Genomic DNA, 26578 nt, shown 5'->3' on the forward strand with positions numbered 1-26578 from the left:
GGAAGAGGCTGATAAACTGTTAGGTGGTGGGGTACGGAGCCCAAACTAGGTGGCATTATTATTGCAAGTATGGTCACTTCATATCCTTTGCCTGAAGGCTTCACTGAATTAGAGGTGTTTGGCATTGGCACTGCTCTGCTGGTAGAAGGTAAGCTGGGGGGAATGTTAAGAAATCAGATCCTTTCTCCATTGTTATTCTTGAAAATCTAGCAAAAATGGGGTTTGCGAAATACAATTCAAAATCTGAGCAAAGAGAAGCATTTGCAATACAGCAACATAGACTTCAGGGTTGCTGTTGTTTCTATGGCTACATTATCAGTAGTTTTGATAATTAAAATAAGACGATAGGGGTAGAGGTTGCTTGCAACCTAGAACTCTTTTGTTTATGTAACTACATCATTGAGAGAGCCAGTGCTTGTATTTTGCCTTTTTTAGAAAGAAATTGACTGTGGGCAAAGGGGATGCAAATTTTGTTATTGATTTTTTAAGTGTTGTTATATTTTCCTTAGGGAAGGGATGCTGAACAGATTCAGGATACCAAGCTAATATTTAGCATTCATATTTTGTTTGATGTGGTGAACATTTTATAATCAGAGAAGTCAAATTTAGTCTTATAATTTTCAATACATTCAGACTGATTTGGTGTAGTTTTCATTAATAGCTTTTTGGTAAATCTAGGGAACAGAAATATAGCTGCATGAGACTCAAAAGCTTGAACACTATTAAGAATTGGGCTCCAGGTAGAACAGACTCAACTTAGCCAAGATGGTCTGTTGATCCACAGGCTGCTCTTGTGAGAACATACACATCTTCTTCTGACCATAATTAAATTGTTAATTTATATGTATTTTGGGATCTATCAAAGTCTATTCATGTAGTCATCCCCAAATGCTGACTGCTGAACCTTGTTCAGGGCCAGCTCTAACCCATGCAAAGTATGCAGCTGTGCAGGCTTCTCACTTTTGGGTCCCACTCTCATCTCCCTCCTAGAACCATGCACTGGGTCTGAGGTCCTGGCAGCATTCAAGGAGACCCGCCATAAGTGCCATCAAGAAGGAAAAAGCTTTTGTTCTACAGCTCATCCTCAGGAATATGGGAAGAAAAAAAACCCCCAATATTCCAGATGCAATTCTCTGGACTGACAGGGCCCAGTGCCAGCAAAGAGAGAACAGTCACACCTGCCAGGCCCCCCTGACATTGAATCCGAAATATATCCACCCACACACGCTGGCCAGAAGAGTTTCATACTTTAGGAGCCTATCTCAGAGCACAGGGAGTAAAGAGAGCTTCCACTGCTAGAAGAAAAAGGACTGAGGGTTTAAGAGTCCATCTCTGCAACATGGACTGAAGAGACAGAGGGTTTAGGGCCACCAGTAGCCAGAGGCCCATGCTAAGGCTGACCTTAGGTTTTGTGGGACACTGCATGAATGAATTCTTCACAACTGGAAAACCAAGAAGTAGGTGTAAGGTAAGGACACTTGCAACTGGGGGTATAGAATCACTTGTCACAGGAGATGACTGTTCAACACCTTCTATTCAAGCTGAAAACGCCTTTCCCCAACTACCTGCCGACTGGCCTTCCAGTCTCCCCCACTTCGACATTCTGTGCTCTTTTCCTCTAAATCATCTGCCTGCAGTCCATATTTACCCCTCTTAGCTCCAGTCTCTGGCTGTTACTTGCCTAAGCACCATGTCCCTTCATGTGACTGGCTTCTTCCTGCTTCTTGTAATCTGGTATGGGGAACAGAGTGCAGGTCTTTTACTTCTGGCTACAGTAGCCTTTGCTTTCTGATCACACTTCAGAGGACAAGACTCTTCTGGCCAGCACTCTCTGGCTACATCCTCACTACGGGGTGGGGTGGGGGGGAGGATTGATTTAAGATACGCAAATAGCGTAGCTGAATTCAACGTATCGGAGCCGACTTACCCCGCTGTGAGGACGGCAGCAAATCGACCTCCGCGGCTCCCCCGTCAACGGTGCTTACTCCTACCTCCGCTGGTGGAATACAAGCATCTCGTCCCAACGAGACGCGATAATTCGATCTCCGAGAGATTGATTTCTACCCGCCGATTCAGGCGGGTAGTGTAGACGTAGCCTCTGTCTTTTTGGCTTACACTCAGAGACTGGGTCTTGAAGTCTGCTTTGAACCAAAAAGTGAAGCAATATACAAAAATAAGAAATATTTTATGACCTCAAAAATGTTTGGTTCAAGTTCTGAGAAAAGACTTGGGTTGGCTCTTATTTTTATCTATGCCTGCTTGTCCCTATTTATTATATGTATTTTTTTTCAATTCTAGTCTAATGTCTTAATTCTCTTATGGTGGTTGCTAAATTAACCAGTCAGTAGCTTTAACTGTTAAACCACTGGCATCTCAATGAGTGTTCAGAAGCATATGTATTTAACAGTAATAGGTAATTACCTAAAGTTGGATCTGAACTCTGCGGGTTCAGATCTAGGTTTCACTTTTGGCCTATGTACCACTAAGAATTTTTATAACAATCACTTTTATCATGGTAGATGCTGCAAAGGAGTCAGAGCTCTCCATTGCAATGCAAATTCATTTTAGCAACCTTGTCGTATATCTGTGATAAAACACACATACCTAAAGAGCGTATACGTGTATTACTCCATGCAATCCACAGAGACAAACATTTGGTGACCAAAACCAAAATAAAATCCGAATTTCATGAAAACAGACCTTCACGCATGCTAGGGTTTTAAAAAATTATGATCTAATTTGATTAAATTTATTTGAGTAAACACAACTGAAAAGGGGAGACTGCAGAAAGGGATCTGGGGGTTATAATGGATCACAAGCTAAATACGAATTAACAGTGTAACACTTTCGCAAAAAAAAAGCAAACATTGTTCTAGGCTGTATTAGCAGGAGTATTGTAAGCAAGACACAAGAAGTAATTCTTCCGCTCTACTCCGAACTGATTAGGCCTCAACTGGATTATTATGTCCAGTTCTGGGCACCACATTTCAGGAAAGAGTGGGCAAATTGGAGAAAGTTCAGAGAAGAGCAACAAAAATAATTAATGGTCTAGAAAACGTGATCTATGAGGGAAGATTGAAAAAAATGGGTTTGTTTAGTCTGGAGAAGAGAAGACTGAGAGGCAACATGCTAACAGTTTTCAAGTACATAAAAGGTTGTTACAAGGAGGAGGGAGAAAAGTTGTTTTCTTTAACCTCTGAGAATAGGACAAGAAGCAATTGTCCTAATTTAATGACTTAAATTTCAGCATGGGCAGTTTAGGTTGGACATTAAGAAAAACTTACTGTCAGGGTGATTAAGCACTGGAATAAATTGCCCAGGGAGGATGTGGAATCTCCATCATTGGATATTTTTAAGAGCAGGTTAGACAAACACCTGTCAGGGATGGTCGAGATAATACTTAGTCCTGCCATGAGTGCAGGAGACTGGACTAGATGACCTCTCGCCGTCCCTTCCAGTCCTATGATTCTATGAAGTTGTGACAGCTCAATATTTTTATACACTGTTTTAGACAGCATTCTTGGTTGTTTTGCAGGTCACTAAAGTACATTGGAGTACTACTTTATAGTTATTGTCTTCCTGGACAAAAATTAAATGTGTAGAATCAATTATAAAACTAAATAATTTTAAATAAGAAAGGGTTAATATCTTTACAAAGACGTTGTTGTAAGTGCAATGAAGGCTTTCCTTTCCTTTCCCCCCCATCCCCTCTGTGGTTTGCTAATTCAGTTAGCAGGCAGGATGGAGAACGTGTCTGTTTTCATTCACATCACTAATTGGACAGGATTGCAGTGTTTGAACTGAAAACTCAAAGCTTTTTTTTTTTTTTTTTAACATAATGTAAGTGAGCACAAGAACTAGCCCTTTAAGAAGAAAGCTGCTTTGGGCTTCTGGTACAGGGAATCCATGAAAAAGGCTGACGAGTGTTTGCTAGCAAGACGTAAAGTTTGGGCTAATTAGTTTTATTATTGCAAATATGGTTACTTCAAACCCTTTCCCCGAAGGCTTCACTGAACTAGAGATGGTTGGTATTGGCACTGCCCTACTGGTGGAAGGTAAGCTGCTGAGGGGAAAACTGAGGGATGCAGGAGAAATCAAATCCTCTCCCCCTGGCTATTGCTACAGATCAAGCAAAAAAAAAGAGCATTGGGTATATTTCTTTTTTGAAATATTTCTGGTATCTATTTTTTGCAATAGAATATAGATTTCAGGGTTATTGTTAGTAAGATTATGCCACCATTGATTAGGACAATTAAATTAGGACAAGGATTGCTTACAATGCAGAACTGTCTAGTCTGTATAATGGCACTATCGAGACAGTTGGTGCAAGTAAGTTTACTATTTTAAGGAATCAGGTGATAAGGATTTTTAAGTGTTATTCCATACAGATTTTTTTAAGTGTTGTTCCATTTCTCTTTAGAAAAAAAGAAAGATGTGCTATGTATTATATGAGTTAGATCTGGTGGCATCAGGCATTTGAAATTTTAATATGAGTGGTGCCAAGTAAGGAAACAATTATATCATTGTTAAAAAAATTCAGGCTAATTGGAGAGGGCAGTAAACTGCAGCCAGCTTCTGATTTTAAACTTTGTGGGGAATTGATTTCAAAGATTACCTGATTAAGGGCTCTGTCTTGTTTGTCCAGAAGCTACTGTCTTAGGAAACAGAATAACTTGGTTTTGACATCCACCAGTGATTTTTTTTTATAATTAGATTATTACTTGCCATATATAATCCATTGAGGAAGGACAACAACAAGATTGAGCTGACAATTCAGGCTCTGTCAAGGTTAATCTTTGGGAGAAGTCCAATATAGTCAGGCTGACTGAGACACAATTGAGGAACTTTTGTGTTTAGATACAAGGCATGTTATAGTTGTTATGGGAGAAAAACTGATGTTAAACATGACCTATTTTTTAGTAAAGACAAGCCCAGAGAAGTATGGCAGTCACTGTAGATAAGCCCAAAGATGTATGTCGAGGGCTGGTCCCCCTAAAACTGTCCCTTTGACCTCCGTTGTTCTGGCTCGTGGATCGCTATATGGAACCTGGTAAAAAAGTTCTGCCTAGAGAGGGAAGAGTAAAATACAGAACTATGTACGAAAATAATTTGTGCTTCATATGAGCAATCACACCCGTGACACCATTGTGCAGCTAGAGACATGGCTTCAGTTGTCATCCATGTCTTCTCCCCTTGAAAATCCTTTTGTTGCTTATTTGTGTTGACCAATACGATATTTATGGGTCACCAGTTGTTTATTGTGTATACGTTTTCATAGTAATTACTTCTGTCTCATTACAGAAAACAATGGTGTTCATTGTGTTTCCCATTTCAGTTGATTCTAGCCAAAATGATGATGTTTTTCAGCTCTGCTTGGGTTCTGTCTGAATGGCTTGACAATCATTTCTTTTCGCAAAATCAAAGAACTCCGAACTCCCAGTAACTTCCTGGTTCTCAATCTTGCGTTGGCTGATTGTGGGATCTGCATCAATGCATTCATTGCTGCTTTTTCCAGCTTCCTGAGGTATCTACATCTTACACTTTCTTCTTATGTAATTTTCTTTTTTTTTTAACTCAAGAGGACTACATTAAAAACAAATAATTCTAAACCTAATAGCTTAATCTAATGAACCCATTTCTACTGCACTATCTAACCATCTTTGTGTATCTTAAAAACTATGAAATTAGATTCAGTACTTAGGCCAAGATTCACAAAGTTATTTAGGATCCTAACGCTCACTGAAGTTAGGAGCCTAAGTACCTTTGTGGATCTGGGCCTTAGTGTTTTCTCCATGCAAATTAAAGAGTAGCTCTTAGCACTGCCAGTCAGATCACCGATAACCAAATTTGCTCCAAAGTTATTTGTGACCTTGTCTATGAGGTTTCCCTAAACACTTGCACAAGGGCGTTTTTGTTTCAAAAAAGTTGGTAAAAAAAATCTGTTTTCATGGAGGTTCAAACCAGTTATGACCTGTTAAGCCTCTCTCTTTTACATAAGTGTCAGTAATTCAATCAGGGAACAGAATACTATGCAACTATAGGTGATCAATTACACAGCAAATGACTAGTCACAGCAACTAACTCACAGGCAATCCAGATTCTCAGATATGTTCACATAAAACATCTATTAAATAATTTCATGAGCATATTTTAAAAGCATGAACAATAAACAAATCAAATAGAAAAGAACTAAATTCTTCAAATAAATATGTTATAATAAGAGATCCTAGAAATCTGTTTGCCATGGAAAAACACAGAATTTGGGTTTTTACAAAGAATCGTTAGTTTATACATTTTGTGAAAAAATAAAAATATATACAGTAGAACCCCGTTTATCCGAGCCTCCATTCTCCAGCTTTCCGTATTATCCAAACCACCAGCTGCCTGGGACAGACAGCCCTGGCCACCCGGGGCTGACAGCCAGAGGCCCGGCCTCTGTCAGCCCCAGCCCCAGGTTCAGTTAGTATGGAGAGCCGGATAATGTCGGCTCAGATAAATGGGGTTCTACCATATATCAGTAAAACATTGTGTGCAACTGATACCTACATATATTGTGGCTAAGGAAACTGCAGTTCAGCATTTCATTTTAATCACAGAAAAATGTAGATTTTTATGGGGCTTTTTTAATCTGAGAATTTGGGGGTTTAATCACAGAAAACAGGATCCCTAGTTATAATTTACCCCTCTCTATTAATGTGAGTAACTGAATTTTGCAAACTAACCAAGTAAATGAACAGGCCCAATAAGGTCCACAGTTCAGGAAAGCACTTAAATATGTTTTTAAATCCATCCCTATTGCAAGCAGTTCTTAAGCACATATTTAATTTTAAGTATGTACTTGAATCCCATTGAAATCAATAGAATTGGAATTTGAGCCTAAAACTAAAAGACAGTATCAAAAAATGTACATGGTTCATTTCTTTAAAAAACTGCAGGTCCTCTGGCCAGGTCACATGTTTCACGTCCATCCCTTTCAGGGTATACAATGACCCCAACAACAGGGTAGCCTTCTGGGTTAGGTGATTGTCTCTGGGCCTCCCCCGGGTTGAGATCTTGGGGTCTTGTCCTTCAGTCCCTTCTCTACCCAAGACTCCCCGTACTGGGTCCACTTCTGCCTTTGACACCCCTTAAGGGTTGGTAGAGGAACCCAGGCTCATTCTCCCCACCAGGTTCCAATCCAGGGCCCAGTGTAGACAGCTACATCCTGCACTACCAAAGTGCCATACTGCTGCCTCCCTGGATTACTTCCTACCCATTCCCTCTTTTCCAATGGGTAAAGACATCAAATAAGTGGAAATCAAATATATTTTCAGATCTTCTATAAATCTCAAGCCTCTTCCCTTTGCATTTGGCCACGCTACAGTCAGGCCTCGGGGCACAGAAGTTCCTGTGGAGCTCCTTCCCAGGAGCTCAGAGTGTAGGTCAGCTCATCTCTATAGACTGCTGCTTTACTGAGCTGGCCTGCTCCCCTTTAGAACTGCTTTGCAAGTGTGGTGGGATGAAGCTGCCTGGGCCCAGCGCAGCTGCTTAACCCTTTCCTAACTGGTACAAGGTTTGCATCCCCAATATTAAAACTCCCATATTAAAAACTATAGTTGCAAAAGCCGACAATCCTTTTTGCATCCACAAATTGTGAGCACAAATAATTGCAGACACAATTTTGTGCCTTCAATTGCTGCCACTTGGATGGTCAGTTGAGTGCTTGATTCCCAACTGGGGTACCTAAAGTCAGGCTCTTAAATCCATATTTATGCACCTAAATAGAAAGAGCCTCTTTGCAAAGCTGCTGAGCATTTACAGTTCGCATTAATTTAAATAGGAGTACTTGTGGCACCTTAGAGACTAACAAATTTATTCGAGCATAAGCTTTCGTGGACTACAGCCCACTTCTTTATATGCATCCGAAGAAGTGGGCTGTAGTCCACGAAAGCTTATGCTCTAATAAATTTGTTAGTCTCTAAGGTGCCACAAGTACTCCTGTTCTTCTTTTTGCGGATACAGACTAACACGGCTGCTACTCTGAAACCTGTCATTAATTTAAATGGGACCTGAGTTGTTTAATATCTCAGAAAGTCAGGTCACTCCTATTTGAGTACTCAAACATGGATTTAGAAACATATTTAGTACCACAGTCTCATTCTATGGTGTTAGGGGTCATACAAGTACATAGAAAGGGACATCACCAGGTGACTTCAACTCTGCCTACAGTTTTACACCCACAAAAACACAGCATTGTCAGTGAACACTGAGATTAAAATGTAGCCCTAAAAAATCTTTGTGAGGTGGACCATTATGCTTTGTGTACAAATTAACAAATTACCATTTAATGAGGCTCTACTGCATTTCCTTTCACTTCATGACAAAGCTTTTGTAACTGGTTTCCATTTATTTTTGTATAAACTTTACTAAATGGGCTTAAATTAATATATTGACAAGTTATCCACACTCAGTGCAAATATATTTTAAAGTTGTATAATTGAATGGTATGTAGATTGTTTGCTTACGAAATCAGCATTCACCAATATACGAACAATGGGTGGTTTCCATTTTCAATACAGAGACAAAATGTATTATATCAGACACAACTGTGTGGTAACTACTGGCAAATATAGACTGTATAATGATGACCACACTGTAATAGCATTTACACATTTCAAAACAGGAAAACAATTATATATTGTATTTTTTTTCTGAATTATTTCAATTACCAAAGATGTCTTCACCTACTTCTATTACATTTTGAATGGTTTCCTTATTTGTTTGCAGGTACTGGCCCTATGGCTCTGATGGTTGTCAGATTCATGGATTTCAGGGCTTTGTGACAGCACTGGCAAGCATTAGCTCCTCTGCTGCAGTTGCCTGGGACCGATATCACCATTATTGTACCAGTAAGTTCTACAATTTACATAGCGCCATTGTTTTGATTTTTCATTTTAAAATAGGACTAGTTTAGATGCAATAATCTCTAACTGCAATAGTATGAAAACATTACAAAAATATAAATATACACCAATAAATGTTTAAAACTATTTAAAACTTCTTTTAAAATGTGTCTAAGATGTGGCATAAATAAAATATCAATCTGTATGATGCCTGGGTGGTGCCCCACTGATTGCAATTAGGCTCTGCACACATACAATTGCAGGATCTGGGCCCATATCAAAAATAGGTAGAATGTATTATATGCAGAATATGACACCTATATTAAGGTGGCCCAAGCGCTTATGTTCTAAAGAGTTATTTTCTTGCAGCTTTCTCAAGTTTCCCCTTTTTTACTGACATGTAATACATTTTCTCTCAGTCAGGGAACAAAGTTTTCCCAAGAGCTTCAACAAAAATTGTTGTATCATTTTTAAGAATTGACAGAGTGGAGGAAATGCTGTTTTCCTGCTAAAAAAAAAATGTTGCAACTTTTTTTTTTATACTAGTTCTAGAACCTTAGTTGGAAATGATGGAAACATAAAATTTGGCAGAGATATCAATGAACATTAGGAGACAAAATACTTCTGAGCACAGAAATACCTTTTTGTGGTCTTGTAAAAATTGGTTCTGAATTGGCTAAGATAACGGGATGTGACCTAGCTTTAATTATAAAACTATCTACCAGTGTTCTATGGGCACTGGGCTCGTGTGCATATGTAAAATGAGTGGAAATTTCCATTGAATTAGACCATCTCCCAGGATCCCATTAAATTTGTGCGTGCATGCATAAGATTTCAGTTTTAATGTGTACAGACTTGTGTAATATGGTCTCAGAGGAGACAGAGCTACCCAGAGGTTGATATAATTTGTGCTGGGAGCCAAACTGCCTTCCAGACAGCCCCTTTATTGAATGGAGAGGGGTGCAAAGATAAAGCTACCTTCATATTCTGCACTGAGTGGCGCTCAAGAAGAGGTGAAGCCCTGTTTTCCTTTAAAAATAAAAAAGCTAGGGGAAAAACCCATGAAAATATGGATCTTCATTTCCCAGACTTCAAAGTTCTTTTGGCTAGCAAGAAATTGCAAATGGAAATTCCTGTGGAAATTCCATAATCTGAACTATTTGGCTAGCCACCTAACCCTAACACTGACCTGTACCCCTTAAGCATACAGGAGGTTGCTCTGTAGAATGTCCGTAGCTGGGGAAGCCAAACCTGCCCATGGGATATGCTGAATCAATGCTTCTCCCATGTTACTTTGCAACACCACATACAGTACTTAGTCAGCACTTTCCATTTTGGGATTGCAAAAAACTTGCTATGAGTCCCCCCAGAGACTGGAGACGACTGGCATCTTCTGCTGCCACAACACCCCTCGCAAAGATATTTTGTGATCAGGGTCCTTGCATCCCTGGTTATGTTGGTGGGTGAATCAAGCCCTTTATTTGTTGTGCTAAAGCATAGCACAGTATTATCTGAGCACATCTATTTTCAGAGATCCTTTAGTAAATAAATGTCTTCAAAAAGTGAACTGCTAGTTAACTGGGAAATCACTAACACTCTACTCCCCACTCCCAATGCCAGATGCTATCTTAGTATTCACAAAGCCTTGACGATGCAGCATTTCTGTGATTAAAACAGCAAATATTAAAACTAAATGTGGAGCTTTCAATGAGCTATTTGTTATGACAACTCCACTACATTAGCTGCAAAAGGGTTTGCTATCATTTTGTTCTGAAGCTTTTGTCAAGAATTCAGCTCAGGCTATGAAAAGTTTTCCTTTCAGACCTAAACAAAGGCCCTGGGATAGCGCAGGCCATAAGCAGCATGCATACTAATATCCTTCGGACACTGAAATATGTTTGGAAGCAGAACAGCGGCATCCCTACCTGATAAGAGAGCTGGACTGAAAATAAGTATAGCTTTGGAAAGACATTTTACACTCTGCAGTATTGGCTAATTCTTTTGTGGAGTGTGTTACACAAGCTTTTTCCCCCCACCCATTCAGTGCAGCATTATCTTAAAAGCTAAGGCAGATGGACCCTTAGGGCACAAATAAACTCCTTTATTTTGCTTGAATTGTTACTTACTGATAACCAAACAGCAATGCTCTTACTGAAGATTTCAAATTAAAAGGAAAAGAAGAACAGAGTAGTTTTAAAAGTCAGTGATCCAAGACTATGTCACATGCTGATTGTGAGGAAAAGTAATTCACAGTTCCTGATCTCTATAAATCTGATACATCAAAACTCCAGATCACAACCTGCCATTAATCCATACACTCAACTCCCATTCATAATGACAGGTTTCAGAGTAGTAGCTGTGTTAGCCTGTATCCGCAAAAAGAACAGGAGTACTTGTGGCACCTTAGAGACTAACAAATTTATTTGAGCATAAGCTTTCGTGGTCTACATCCCACTTCATCGGATGCATCAAATAAATTTGATAGTCTCTAAGGTGACACAAGTATTCCCGTTCTTTCAACTCCCATTGATATCTATGTGCATTGTATGCCTGCACTAAGGGTGCGAACAAGGCCGGCTCCAGGCACCAGCACAGCAAGCAGGTGCTTGGGGCGGTCAACAGAAAGGTGCGGCATGTCCGGGGTCTTCGGCGGCAATTCTGCTGTGGGTCCCTCAGTCCCTCTTGGAGGGAAGGACCTGTCACCGAATTGCTGCCGAAGAACGAAGTGCCGATCGCGCCTCTTTTTTCTTTTCTTTTTTTCCTGCCGCTTGGGGTTGCAAAAACACTGCAGCCGGCCCTGGGTGCAAAGTTACTTTTAGCCTATAAACAAAGGTATATTAGAGGCTAGTTAGTGGTCAGTTTCATCTTTGGCTCACCAGAAAGAATATGGCCTGAGCTACAGGCTGCCCAGATTCAATCACATCTCTCATCATGCTTTGTCACAGTGATTGTCATGGAAATGCTAAACTTGATATTAAGGGACTGGGTTTCATTCCACACCATTTATCATCTGCTTTTGGGACACTAAAGTTTAGGGTGAAAAGGGCAATAGAACTGAATTAATCTGATTGTTATATGCAGTTGGGCTTTTCAACCAGGGCCAGCTCCAGGCACCAGCCGAGCAAGCTCGTGCTTGGGGCGGCAGATTCCAAGGGGCAGCATTCCGGCCACCCTTTTTTTTTCTTTTTCTTTTTGGTTTGCCACTCCGGCCCCACTGTAGGGGGCGGCGGCGCAGAGGAGGGGAGCACCCTGCAGCAAACTTGGCAGGGCAAACCGCGTCCTTCCCTCCCAGCCGACCGGAGCGGCGCAGAGCTCTCCCGGCAGGCGGCACGGCAGGAGGGGCCACATGGCACGCGCCCCGCTGAAGCCCTGGCCGCCCCCCTTTTCCCTCTCCCCCCCGCTAGACCGGGCGCACAGTCCGCTGCATATCTGCAGTACAGGGAGTCCCCCTGCACCCTGGCTCCGGCCGCCCTGCCGGGTTTTTTTTTTTTTTTTGCTTTGCTTTGACGCTCCGGCCGCCCTGCAGGTTTTTTTTTTTTTCTGCTTTGCCGCTCTGGCCACCCCGCAGGTGTTTTTTGTGTGTGTGTGTGTGTGTGTGTGTGCTTTGCTGCTCTGGTCACCCCGCAGGTGTTTTTTGTGTGTGTGTGTGTGTGTGTGCTTTGCTGCTCTGGTCACCCCGCAGGTGCTTTGCTCCTCTGGCCACCCCGCAGGTGCTTTTTGTGTGTGTGTGTGTGTGTGTGTGTGTGTGTGTGTGTGTGTGTGTGTGTGTGTGCCTTGCTGCTCTGGCCGCCCTGAAGGTGGGTTTTTTTTGCTTCGCTGCCCCAGCCCCTCCCCCACAGGTTTTTTTTTTTTTTTGCTTGGGGTGGCAAAAAAGCCAGAGCCGGCCCTGTTTTCAACTGATGTAAGAGTAACAGGGTTACCCTTAGAGTTGAACCCCGAACTCCTCTTCATCCTGCCTCCTCTGGAACAAAATGATCAATTAGGATCCAGGCAACTGTCATACTGGAAGTGGCAAATCACCATTTTCCCCAATATGTGAGGAGGGCTCTAAGCTTTTATGTATAAATTAAGGAACTTTAATCAGCAAATGTTGATTTTTAATGACTTAATGAGGAAACAGTTTGATTGTCATATGTAAGAGGAATGTTGACATTTGAGGAATTTAACACCTTCCTCTATCCCCGCAAAGTAACAACTCAGAGCAACTGTTTTCTCTCAAAACCCAAGAGAAATGACTGCAGTTTAAGAAGGAATTTAAAAAAAAAAAAAAAAAGGCAAACCTAAGGGAATTTTACCTTGACAGTTAGGGATAAAATGGGTAAAACTGGAAGAGATTCCAAATAATTTGATTTTGATTACAGATAAAGTTATTTCCTATTTGCATGCCTTTCAAACAGGCAGCAGATGCCCCTGCTTGATGATGATGCCTTTAATAGGAAAAGGGAGGAGAGACTGGAACCAGTAAGTTCAAGAAGATTCTGTGGCAGTGGGCAGCAGTGGGAGGAACTGGAGTTCAACTAGGCATCTAGACGTGGGCAGTTTCATTTGGGTACATTACCAGCTCAGGGGGGGTGAAAGCTTCTATCCTTGATTAATTTAACTATGGTGAAACTCTGCAAACATGTCAGTTTTTATTGACTGAAAGAGGAATAACATTATTCTTATTCATGAGGAGAAAGCTTACCATTGGGGAGGGTCTGAGATGTTTAATAACTTCAGCCCCATCCTAAGATATTGACTCAGGCCAACTGTTTTCCCTCCAAAACCAGAAGTGGCTGCTGTTTAAGAAAAGGGGAAAATGGGGGAATGCAAAATCTGAGTGGGGTTGTATATCAGTATTCAATAATTAGAGAAAACAGGGAGAAAATATGAGGGGACTTGATATCACTTTTTAAAATTAGGCACAAAGAAGAGAAACAAAGGGGATTTATATAGATATTTGAAAATTAGCAAAAGAAGGATAAAACATGAGGAAATTGGATCTGTATATTTGACAACTAGAGAAAAAAGGGGCAAATTCTGAGGGGACATCCCATCAATATTCAATAATTAGCAAGAAATGGGGTAAAATATGAGATTTCTATATCAAAATTCAGCAGTGATAAAGAAAGTTATTTCCCACTCTCTTGCCATTCAAAAAGGAAGCCCTGGTGATGGAGTTGTAGCATGAGATGAGAGGGAAGGTTGGAATGAGGAGGTTCCAGAAGATTCTGTTGTCGGTGGGAATGGGTATTGCCTGGGGATGAAGAAAAAGTTGGCAAGTGAGAAATGGAGTTCAGGTGGACATCTGAATGGGTAGCTCCATCTGGAGCTTGAATCACTGATGAATATTAAATATGAGACGAGTTACTCTAATTAACTCCAGGCAACTGTCGCACTGGAATATGTCAAATGACTGAAAAGGGAAAAAACACTTTAATTCTCAGATATTAGGAAAGTTGATCAGTGTTGTGGGGAGGAGCACACCAAATCAGTGATTGAGGCCAACTGTTTTCTTCTTCAAAACCATATGTGATTTCAGTTTGAAAAGCGAGGCGGAAAGACAAACCCTGAGAGAATTTTATATCAGTACTTGAGAATTAGAGAGAAAAAAGACAAAATCTGCAAAGATTTTCTATCAATATTTGTTAGAGAGGAAAAAGGGTCAAAATCAGAAGGGATTTTGAAAAAAGGATAAAATTGGAGCGAATTTTACATTGCTCTTCAACAATCAGAGGAAAAAGAGGCAAATATGAGATTTTTACATCAATATTCAATTATTAGACAGTGTCTTCATCTGCTAACTGCAAGTGTTGAACAATTCCAAAGCCGTCCTTACCAACTTATTGTATTCAGTTTAGCTGCTCTGTCATTCTCCCTTTGTCTAGACTTGCAGCTATTTCATTGTTTCTCTATGAAGCCCTGAAAAAGTTCTAGTTTCCACATAAATCCCCATGCATTTGTATTGCAACAGGCAGTGAAAGGTTACTCACAGCCATTTGCCAAAGTGACTTGGGGCCCTCAATAGTCATAACAAGAATCAAAGGAGTAAAAACCTTTTACCTAGGACACTTTGTTAACAGCTACATGTAAAGAAGGCATTTTGCAGTGCACAACAAGAAGTCTTATTGTTCCTACAAAACCCAGTAACATTACTACATATTTTTGAGCATCATCTACTGGCACTCTAACTATAGGCACCACATATTATTAGGGTTGCCTGATATTTCCCATTATAAAGACCCCATTTTCAGTTGCTTATAACGTTGGCAATCTTTAATCATTTTGGTTGAAATTTTTCATGTGCAGTATCTGCCTCAAGCTGAATTGTTTTGGAAAATATAAGCCACAACAGTTCAGCCATTTCAACAGTTCCTTTGTTAAAATATTCTGGTGACCTTTTCTTTGAGAAGCTGCAGCTCTTTCATACTTTGGAGCAGGGACTCAAAATTTGCAGGTGGGTGGTCTTTGAGCCAGGGTTGTCCCTTTTGTGGTTTCTGTTAGAATCCGCCCAAATTTGAGCAAGTTATAATAGTTTGAAAAAATTTCAGTTCCCAGATGCTCAGTAGGTACTCTTTAGAATTTAGTTATTAAAATTTCCAAGAATTCAATAGAACAGTGGGGAAAAAAGTCACACGTGATCATGTAATTAAAGACTATCCTAATGCACAAGGGCATGAATTAAGATTGCACCTTAAATCTGGCATTCCTAACATTTCAGTGCTTCACTTTACAACTTTAATGTCCTGTTAACACAGTTTTCTGTGTAACACATATAGACAACCCTCTTTTATAGAGCATTCCTAAAACAAATGGTAAAAATTCCCCATACTGCCCATACCAATGTCCTACTGTACTAGGGTTACCATACGTCCAGATTTTCCCGGACATGTCCAGCTTTTTGGGCTCCAAATCCCCATCCGGGGGGAAATCCCAAAAAGCCGGACATGTCTGGGAAAATCGGGACTGGCGGGGCTGGGCCGCGGGCCAGCGGTGCTGGGCCGGGAGCCGGCGGTGCCGGGGGCCAGGGGCACCGGGGCCGGCTTTGCCGAGTGCCGGCGGCCAGTGGCGCCGAGCGCCGGTGGTGCCGAGCGCCGGGGGCCAGCGGGGCCGGGGGGGCCGAGCGCCGGCGGTACCGAGCGCCAGGGGCCGGTGGTGCCAAGCGCCGGGGGCGCCGAGTGCCAGGGGGGTTGGCGGTGCCAGGGGTGCTGAGCGCCGGGGGCCGGTGGGGCCGAGGGCCGGGGGAGCCAAGCGCCGGCGGTGCCGGGGGTGCCGAGCACCGGGGGCCGGCGGGGCCGGGCGCTGAGCACCAGCGGCCGGTGGTGCCGGGGGCCGGGGGCACCGAGCGCCGGGGGTGCCGAGCGCTGGGGGCCGGCGGGGCCGAGGGCACCGAGCGCCGGCGGGGCTGGGGGTGCCGAGCGCCAGGGGCGCTGAGCGCTGGCGGTGCCGGGGGTGCTGAGCGCCGGGGGCTGACGGGGCCAGGGGGGCCGAGCGCCGGCGGAGCCGGGCACCGGGGGCGCCGAGGGTGCCGAGCGCCGGGGGCCAGCGGGGCCGAGGGCGCTGAGCGCTGGCGGTGCTGGGGGTGCCGAGTGCCGGGGGCCCGGGGGCCGGGCCGGGGGCCGGGGGTGCTCTGCCGGGGGGCCGGGGGCCTGGCCGGGGACCGGCAGTGCTGGGCGGGCCGGGGGTGCTCGACCGGGGGCCCAGGGGCCGGGCCAGGGGTGCTCAGGCCCGGGGCCAGCACCCCAGGGCCCGAGCCGACCCAGGCTGGAGACGCCGGGGGGGCCAGACTGGGCCGTGCCTGCTCCCTCCACACCCCCCTTACCTGCTTCAGGCTTCCCGCGAATCAAATGTTCGCGGGAAGCAGGGGAGGGGGCGGAGTTGGGGCGGGGACTTTGGGGAAGGGGCGGTGTTGGGGCGGGGGGCGGGGCCGGGGCCCTGGCCCTGTGGAGTGTCCTCCTTTTGGAGGCTCAAAATATGGTAACCCTAACTGTACATCACAGGGAGAATATCCTTTCTGACCCTCAAAGTAGTTAAAGCCAGAGCACAAGATTTGATTACTCTCAGTAGGTCTGAATCGCTACTGTCTTGCACTTTGTCCAAGTACTACCACTTACCCTTTTGATGTGGTAGTATTTTGGCCCTGATTCAGGAAAGCATCTCTATTCACACAACACTTGAGCACATCCTGACCTTTAGGTATGTGATTGTTTTCCACAATCAGGGCCTTTATTCCTACTTTGGGCAATTGTAAGAGACTAGACAAGAAGTTTTGCATAAAGCCATAATCTGATCTACATTGTATTGAACAGTTAGTGTTTTGTACCAACGCTGTCATATGATCTCCAAAACCTGAAATAATATTGTTTCAGTGTGATATGAGAGCGTGGTTTTGTCTATTCTTTCACTGAAATTAGTTTTATTCATTTTCTCAATGCATTACCAGATCCAGGGAACTTGACTGATATTGAATTTGTTTTCTTTAATTACCACCATCACTGAAGTGAATTTAATGCTCTGATAAGATGTCAATCATATTCTTCAGGTCTATCCAAATTCTCTAAGCCCTGAACAGGTACAGCACAAGCAGTGGCTGTGCAAGCTTTATTTACATTGCCCTGCTATTGTGGCATCTCTGTTCTGAAGTGACCTCCTCCAAAAAAAAGGTAGCTCTATGTCAATTCAGTTGTTAGCCTATCTGCTGAGACTTCACTGGTGCCGTTTATTTTAATAATAAAACAGAACCACACTTGGCTCCAATTCAGTGCCAAGTATCTCTAAGTGCTTTACAAACATTAAACATACTGTTGTAACATACGGTAATATGGTTATTCTGTCTTGCAAATGAGGAAATTGAGGCAAAAAGACTTTAGAGCCAAAGTTTTCAACAGTATCCTCCAGTTCTGAGTTTCTCTGATAGAAAGCTCTTCCTTTTTGTTGTCTCTCTCACGTAGGCCCCAATCCTGCAAAGCTCTTTGACCCATCTGAGAGGTGCTGCACTTTCTCAATTCCTACTGAAGGCGCTCTGTACCTCAAAGTATCCATTTTGTACCTCAAATGCTATCTTGGTGTAATGGTGAGGAGGGGTCATGGGAACAGCTGCTAAACTCTTTTTCATTTCTAGCACCAACCTAAAGAAAAAGTTGGAATGGTATTCCTGTCTCTGAGGGAGCTATCTCCTCTCGGATGGAATTTACCCCTGAGAAGATTATTCCTTGGGATGAAGGAATAATGAAGATTATTCATAAAAGTATTTCTGGACAGCAAATGTATTGCCTCTGGAGTGGAGCAGATAGGTTTTTTTAGGGGTTTTTTTTAATATCCAGAGAGAATTGCTCAGCTTTTCCACACAAGGTCTTCACTCACACTCACTTCATATTTATCACTTGCACAAAAAATTATATATTCAATACATTTTTCAGTAAACATGTTACCATCAAATACAATTAGTGGGAATTTGCTTGCCAAATGATAATCTTGTTTCCATTGATTATGGTTATGCAGAAGCAATTTTGCTCACAGAGAAAAACAAATGAAAAGATTGTCCTGTCCCATATATCTCCCATTTGCAAACACATGCACTTCTGGTGTGTTAAATTTGTCAAAGGCTAAGAAAATTATGTGGGATACCCTTTTTAACATAAGTAAGACATCACTTATATGACTGGGGACCTTTCTTTGCACTAATCAGCTAGCACACTGATCCTGATCCTAATCCTAATCCTAATCCTAAACAGCTCCTCAAAAACTAGCCTGGGAGTTGTTAGCAATTGTTGTCTATCTTCAGACTTTCACTGGTTTGAAGGTCACTTTTCCCTTCCTTTTAATGCAGAGGTGGGCAAACTTTTTGGCCCAAATGCCACATCTGGGAATGGAAATTGTATGGCGGGCCATGAAAGCTCACAAAATTGGGGTTGGGGTATGGGAGGGGGTGAGGGCTCCAGGGTGGGGCCAGAAATGAGGAGTTCAGGGTGCGGGAGGGGGCTCCAGGCTGGGGTGGGGAATGGGGTGCAAGGGGGTGAGGTCTCTGGCTGGGGGTGAGGGCTCTGGGGTGGGGCTGGGGATGAGGAGTTTGGGGTATAGGAGGGTGCTCCGGGCTGTGACCAAGGGGAGGGTGGAAGGGAGATCAGGGCTGGGGCAGGGGTGCGGGAAGGGATACAGACTCTGGCTAGGGGTGCAGGCTCTGGGATGGGGTTGGGGATGAGAGGTTTGGGATGTGGGAAGGGGTGCAGGCTCTGGCTGGGGGTGCGGGCTCTGAGGTGGGGCTGAGGATGAGAGGTTTGGGGTGCAGGAGGGTGCTCTGGGCTGGGATCGAGGGGTTTGCAGAGCGGGAAGGGGATCAGGGCTGGGGTGGGGGGTTGGGGCATGGGGAGAGGTGCAGGGGTGCAGGCTCCCAGCGGCGCTTACCTCAAGCGGCTCCCAGAAGCAGCGGCATGTCCCTTCTCCGGCTCCTATACGGAAGCGCAACCAGGCGGCTCTCGGGGGTAATAGGAGCCTATATAAGAAAAAGACCCAAAAATCAGGACTGTCCCTATAAAATCAGCACATCTTGTCACCCTAGGGCCATTGGAATGTGTAGGAGCCAGAGCGGGGCCATGCTGCAGCTTCTAGGAGCCACATGGAGTGACCCCAACGCTGCTCCCCAGCTGGAGCGCCAGAGAGGGGCAAGTCCCAGATCCTGCTCCCCAGCGGAAGCTCATGGGCCGGCTTAAAACGGCTCGTGGTCCAGATCCAGCCTGCGGGCCATAGTTTGCTCACTTCTGTTTTAATGCTTCCTGCCCAATACATGTCTTTAAAAAAAAAAGAAGAAGGGATAGAAATAAAGTACTACAGTATGCTACAGAAATGGTTCAAAGCACTAACGGTGGGGTTTGGGGGGCATTGCTGGAAGTTACTGTGATATTTTTTCTTAATAATGTCCCCAATCTCCAGTTTACACTCCCAAAATGCTATGTGTCACAAAAACATAGGAACTCAAGATTAACCATACCAAATGAGATAATAAGTCCAGTAATAGGCCTTTGGCAGTGTTCAATTCCTGATTCTTCAAACAAAGGGGCAAATATCCCATAATGTTCCTGGCCAACTGTACACTACTCATTCAAGGGGGAGAAGAAGATTGCTTCCCAGTCTCAGTAAAGATTAGTTTATGCCCTGTAGCATGAGATTTGATTATCCTTATCTCAGCATGAGTATAACTATAAATGGTAATCTTGGTAAGAAAATTATCCAGCCCTTTTTAAATGCAGTCACAGTATTTGACTCAGTGACCTGCACTGCAGCAAATTCCATAGCCTGCCTGCCTTCTCTGAAGAAATATTTCCTATATAGTGGTCTAAATTTACCAACCATTAATTTAATTTATTAATCTATTCCTCTTATTTTTATGGGACTGGGTATAAAGGCATGACTAATCAGTTTTTACTATAAAATTATGAAGGGCAAGTGCCTCTATCAATTTTCCCATGACTCATCTCTAGTCCTGGCTGAACAATTATACTTTCTGAGGGCAGAATAATTTATCTGGTGAAACCTTTATTATAGGCGATGATGCACAAACCAAAAAAACCCCCATGACTTCAGGTTATGTCTGCAATTAGAAAACAATATAATTTGTAAAGTGAGCAAATTTGCTCTAGAATCATTGACCCACTATAAATAACTTTTTGGGCTACTTGTTTACTGAGTCACATTTCTGAACAGAACAACACTTTGTGGTGAACACTCATTTTTTGAATCCCATTTCATCTTCCTGACCCCTCTATTTGTATGGGATCTTCTTTATTTCCTTCAGTTATCTAGCCTAACCAAATTCTTAAAAATTGTTTTAAAAAAACATAAAAAGCTCTTTAAAAAAAAGGAAGAACATTTCAACTACAAGACCACATGTACCTCCTGTTTTGTATAAAGTTGAGCAGTGACATACTAGATATCTGATAAGACCATGCCAAAAAGGAGAGTAGTTTCCTGGTTTCCCGAAGTCCTGAACCGATGCATCACTGTGATATTCCAGTTTTATGACAGTGTAATTCCACTGAAATCAGCCTGATGTCCCTACACTTATGCTTCAGGCAATAAAATATGGCAGAAACCAATTACTACTCACCTTGGATCATATCCTGAGTTTCTTTGATTTTGTACCCAGATTCTAGACAACCCTGGCTCTACACAACCTCACACAGACACCAGGAACAAAAGTAATCTTGGCAAAGACAGGTTGATGGCAAGCAAGAATAGATCATCTGGAGCAGACCATGTCCTTGACCCACTATGACCTTTCATGTCACAATGTGCAAATGACCCATGAAGGGGCTAAGTAGAGATTGTAAGATCTACAATTTTCGCAAGAGCCAGGACAGAGGCACAACAAATTGCACCTTGTAATTTTCCTTCTGGCCACAGCTTTTGGGACATTCATGTATCCATAACTTGAAGACAGTACCTAACCCATCAAGTGCTGTTCTGAGGGTCAAATCTCATCCCTCCACAGCAGAGGGATAGAACTTGAGCATCCTTTAGGGGGGTACTGCACCCCATTTGCATGTCATTGCACAGCAAGTCTTGGAGGTGTGGGCCAAGTGAAGGGGAAGGAGTGAAATAAGCTACTGCAGGACTACTGTAATAGCCAGAGTAGTTCCAATGCCCCTCTATGCCCTGGAGGGATTCCTTACAGCAACACCACTGGATCTGCCTTTTGCCAAGCCTGGGTACTTAAGCTTGGCATAGGGACTGGATTTAGCCCTTAGGCAAGAGGCCAAAGGTTGAGCGGTTCAACCATTGGAGGTGCAATAATTTCATAGAAATGAGAGCAAAGGCTGGATAGTTGCATTCAATGGGAAAAAACATTTCTTATTTCTGCCAAGTCAGCTGCTATGTGATCTATCCCTGAAAAGGGAAAATTACAAGTCCTTTTTCATGCTTTAAGATTCTGTTTTTCTATACTTTGCAGGAAGTAAGCTACAATGGAGCACAACTATCTCAATGGTGATATTTGTGTGGGTGTTCTCTGCATTTTGGTCTGCAATGCCACTGTTAGGATGGGGTGAATATGACTATGAGCCACTAAGAACTTGCTGCACATTGGACTACACCAAAGGAGACAGGTGAGGAGGCCCATTAGATTATTCCCTCAGCTTTCTGTGAAATGGGTGACAAGACCAGCAGTAGCTGAATTTTATAGCAAACGCTTATCTTTCAGAGCTGACACTAGACATCCGGCTGCCCTAGATGCCCCATCTTTCTGGGACAGAGCAATTGGGTGGAAATGTGCTGGTGTGGTTGCTCTCAGCCCCCAGCCATGGTTACAGCTGTGTGAAGTATCTCAGCAAACCTCTGCTGGAAGCAGCTGGGCCAGAGACCCACTAGTATGGCAAATCCCTCTCACTGCTGCTGTCACAAAGGCTCTGGCACCTTTAAAAGAGCTGAATCCAAAGCTGTATTGGTACAGCTCACAGGTGTGAGGGCAGCTGGGTCAGAGGCGTCCCTCAAAAATCGACACCCTAGGCAGCTGCTACTGCTGTGTGATCTATGCCAAATACTGACTGTGCTACCACTAGTGTTACAATGTCCCTCATGCTCTCCTGTTTATCCACCTAATACATTGTGTCATGATCTTTGATTCTGAACACTCTGACTGGGACTTTTTTGTTTTACTCACGTGTACTACCTAGCACAAGTCCTGATCTTTGACTGGGGACTCTAGGCACTATCACAATATTAATTAATTAATTACATTATCATTCTTACCATTATCTTTATATAATACCATCTGTTTGCTGATATCAGCTGAAACTCTTGAGCCAACAGGCCCTACAGCTAAACTAGGAGGAAATAGGGGGTGGGGTGTTTTCCCTAAGTAGCTCTTCTTACCAGAATCCACTTCCACTCCTGGTCTATCAGAGTGCAACTGTATTGAGCTTCAGCACATGCCCCACAGCCTGTCTGCTGCATCTAAAGCATCTATCCTTCCTTTGCATTTTTACAAATATAAATATATAAATACTTAGAAGCTTTTGCCTGAGAAAAGATTACAAGAGGTCTAAATTTCCTTTTCTATGCAGTCTTTTATTGATAGAAAGGTAATATACAGAATGGTTGTTAATTAGTATTTCAAATATTGCATGTGTGCTGGAGCACACTCTGATTAGTGCATTTTATAAACAACAAACAACACATCAGAAAAGGATTAATGGGGGCTTTTTCCTCTACCCACCAGAAATTTCGTCACATTCCTTTTTGCTATGGCCATTTTCAATTTTGTGATCCCTATCTTCATCATGCTGACAGCGTACCAATCTATAGAGCAGAAATTCAAGAAAAGTGGACAGTTCAAGGTAAGGAAGCTTCCTCGAGTTCCCCCCAAAACAAGATCACCTATGTGAGATATAAAGTCCTGAAAACACACTCTCCCTCCTGGCCTCAGTATCATTGACCAAGATTTTGAAACAACCCCTCACCTCCCCTCCCTACAGAATCCTTCCCAGATTATACACTAAAATAAGTGCATGGTAAAACAGAATAGAGGGAGTTTTTGTTGATTTGATATAGATAATCATCCAGAGTAGCTTTGCTCATGAACGCTCATTCTTACTTACTTAACTAAGTCTTAGCACATCAAAGCTCTCTGAGACCAACAACACTGCAAAGGAAACATTATGAGGAGGACTCAGTTTCTAAGTGGGGGCAGGAGGGGAGGTTGGTTTTATAAATGTAACTTGTTTACACTTGGCTAGGGTAAATCAGAAATCTTTATGAGGTGGAAACAAAGGAATTGTTTTTTCAGAAATGTTCTGGAGCACTAGGTTTATGATGATGTAATGTGGCGATTATGTAACTTGTTTTTTTAGGCACATACTGTACAGTCAGTGAGCTTTACACTTGACTGGCTAATTCACACACAGAGCTCCCTCAGTTATCAAATTCATTCTCATGGCATCCTTAAAAAAAAAAGAAACAGAGTTAAAATTTGAGGCAAAGATTTACCCTAGCAGACTAGTGTGTAGGATAGAAGGTATGTACACAAGCAATATATTACTTTAACAATGATCAACATTTTTTTCAGTGAGTTTATGGAAGAGTCTGACAACTTATGTCTTTGCCTATTATAGGATGGTGTACAATAGTGTATGGTATTATGTAATCCGCAGGAAATGTATAGGCATTAAAACTACAGTTCAATGTGTACACATACACATTAATAGTGAGGTACTCAAATACTATGGTCATGAGAACCACAGAAAAGTCTACAAAATATAGACACAATGGCAACACTATATGTTTTGGCTTGATATCAATGATCTCATTTAATTTTTTGTATTATTTGTTATATTTGCTTCATCCCATTTGTAATACCCTCTTAGATGCTTACAAAATCCCATCCCATCACCGATTTGTCCATTTTGCAAGTTTCCTGTTGCCCCCTACACCCTGTCCTTTTCTGTAGAAATGAAATTAACATGGCTGCTTAATTAACTTCCCTGCTGCTTTCAAGGGACACTTCACATTTCACCTTGTTATGTCACCCCATGATCTATATCAGCTCTCTAGGAATAGCACTCACAGGCAAATAGCTACTACTGTCCCAGCAGGGGGAGCCCAAAACATTGGGAGCCAATTCCACACAATTTCATCCAAATAACATCAATGGAAGAGCTGAGAGCAGAAGGAGGACAGTCTCTAACATGTGTGTCTTCTATCTAAAAATCCTTCACTGATTTTGAGCAAAGAATATTAGGTTACTGCGTCTGTCCTGTCTGTTTAATGCCTCATATTACTATGTAATAGATGAGTGTGTGGTTTTGTTTTTTCAGTTTAATACAAGTTTACCAGTGAAGACACTGGTCATTTGCTGGGGCCCCTACTCCCTTTTATGCTTCTATGCTGCAGTTGAAAATGTGACTTTCATCTCTCCAAAACTCCGAATGGTATGTTGAAAAAGCCCTCACATTGTCCTTGCTTTTTTCTGACTTACTCCTACAGCATATCATTTCACCAATCAATAGCTTGACACAGGATATATAAATAAGTAAATGGTTTCTACATAGTTTATTATTCATCTACTATCTTTAAAGAAAAGCAGCTAAGTATAGTAATGACAATAATTAAAATGATATTAGTGAGATCGCCACAAGATACTGAAAACAATTTAATAAGCTTCACTTGTTGCTTCAATAGTTGATTTTGGATCTGGATCTGTAGCCTGAGTATTATTCGGTTGGTCAGGTTTTCATCTAAGTTCAAGTGGTATTACTCTAAAGAGCTGGTTTTGGCTCCATTGTTTTCCAGTGTGGAACATTCATTTCTTAAGTGAATCTTTAATTAGTAAAACCACTCTTAAAATGCTTACTTTTCCCAGAGGACTCCTCTCTGAATAAAACTTGTTCTGGAATTGGAGGAAATGAACCTTTTCTCTAGATTCTCTCTGTTCTACATTTGTAGGAAACGAGAAGGGGATGCTAAAATGGCATATAAAAAGGATGGGAGTTTAGCATATGTGCATGAAGTATTTTACCATTCTATTTCAAAATCAAAATAATTTATCTTGGGGAACTGACTGGCTCAGGGGTTCAGTAATAACATATGAAGCCTTTCATCTGTAGCTCACTGGTTAAAATCCATCCAAAGTTGCAGGTAGCTAAAAGTTACTACCATATATTAGTTCAGTATCCCATATATTGTTCAGTATCCCACCTAAAATGAGTTTGTGATCTCAGTTGACTTCACCTTGGATAGCCTACATCACAAAATTCACTACCACAAATTGTGCATTTGTTTTCAGTCTCAACTGAAAAATCCCAAGAGTACAGACACTGAACTGATTTCTCACTTTGGAGGTGGTCCCCTCCTAGTCAGGGAAGAGTGGCTGGGCAATTTGAAGAAGTTTCATCGTCTGTCTTGTACCTGTCATGTGGGTAAAGGACTTATCTTCAGTTGACTCAAAACTCATCACAAGCAGCAAATTCATTTTTAAAAAATAATTCAGCAGGAACTTGTTTGGTAAGGGGCAAACCAACCATTTCTTCAGAGCTAGACTGCAGTGAGGATCTAATGGGCTTGTGTAGCATCACTTCAACTTCTGCTGAAACTTACATTTTTTACATGAAATTAAAATTGTTCTCTGTCTGTATATATCTTATAACAGATACCTGCCATTATTGCCAAGACAGTGCCAACAGTGGATGCTTTTGTCTATGCCCTGGGGAATGAAAACTATAGAGGAGGAATATGGCAGTTCCTCACAGGACAGAAGATTGAGAAAGCAGAGGTCGATAACAAAACTAAGTAACACAGTATGGCTTTAAGCTAAATTAATGCAGACACATAACTGAAAGCAAAACCAGCTGAGGAAACCATGTACGTACGCTAACTTTAATTAAAGGTGGTTCCACATTGGAAAGGTTCTGCCTGGTCTAAAAGCAATGAAATACTGAAAGAAAGTCATGTGGATAACTGTTGAGTTTCTCTTTCAATCTGTCATGAGCTGCTTGTCAAACAAGATGCCTTAAACCTGTCTTGGTTGTTGTCAGTCTTATTTTATATGTCATTGCAAATAAACTGTGTGCTGTGAAACATTTTTTTCCTGCTGGACTAAGATCAAAGTTTAGAAAATGAACTGTGGATATTAGGTTATCCAGTGAGGCCTACCAGTATTAATTTGTGCTCTATTTATCCACATGGTATGTCTGGGTAACCAAAAGATTAAAGCAATATCCAGAATTATA

General features: G+C 42.3%; 1 protein-coding gene across 2 annotated transcripts; it reads left to right on the forward strand.

Moving 5' to 3' along the window:
• RGR (retinal G protein coupled receptor) lies at positions 1 to 26578 on the forward strand. 2 transcript variants are annotated; one of them, XM_054035090.1, is made up of 7 exons: positions 1 to 148; positions 5368 to 5524; positions 8767 to 8888; positions 21808 to 21961; positions 23074 to 23191; positions 24668 to 24781; positions 25999 to 26578. In XM_054035090.1, exons 1-7 carry the CDS (start codon positions 70 to 72, stop codon positions 26140 to 26142), a joined length of 888 nt encoding a protein of 295 aa, XP_053891065.1. In that variant the 5' UTR covers positions 1 to 69; the 3' UTR covers positions 26143 to 26578. The 2 variants fall into 2 exon arrangements, with proteins under 2 accessions (XP_053891065.1, XP_053891066.1); XM_054035091.1 differs by lacking the exon at positions 1 to 148 and adding an exon at positions 3850 to 4055.

Source organism: Malaclemys terrapin, chromosome 7, assembly GCF_027887155.1.
Source record: "Malaclemys terrapin pileata isolate rMalTer1 chromosome 7, rMalTer1.hap1, whole genome shotgun sequence".
NCBI classification, from domain to species: domain Eukaryota; kingdom Metazoa; phylum Chordata; order Testudines; family Emydidae; genus Malaclemys; species Malaclemys terrapin.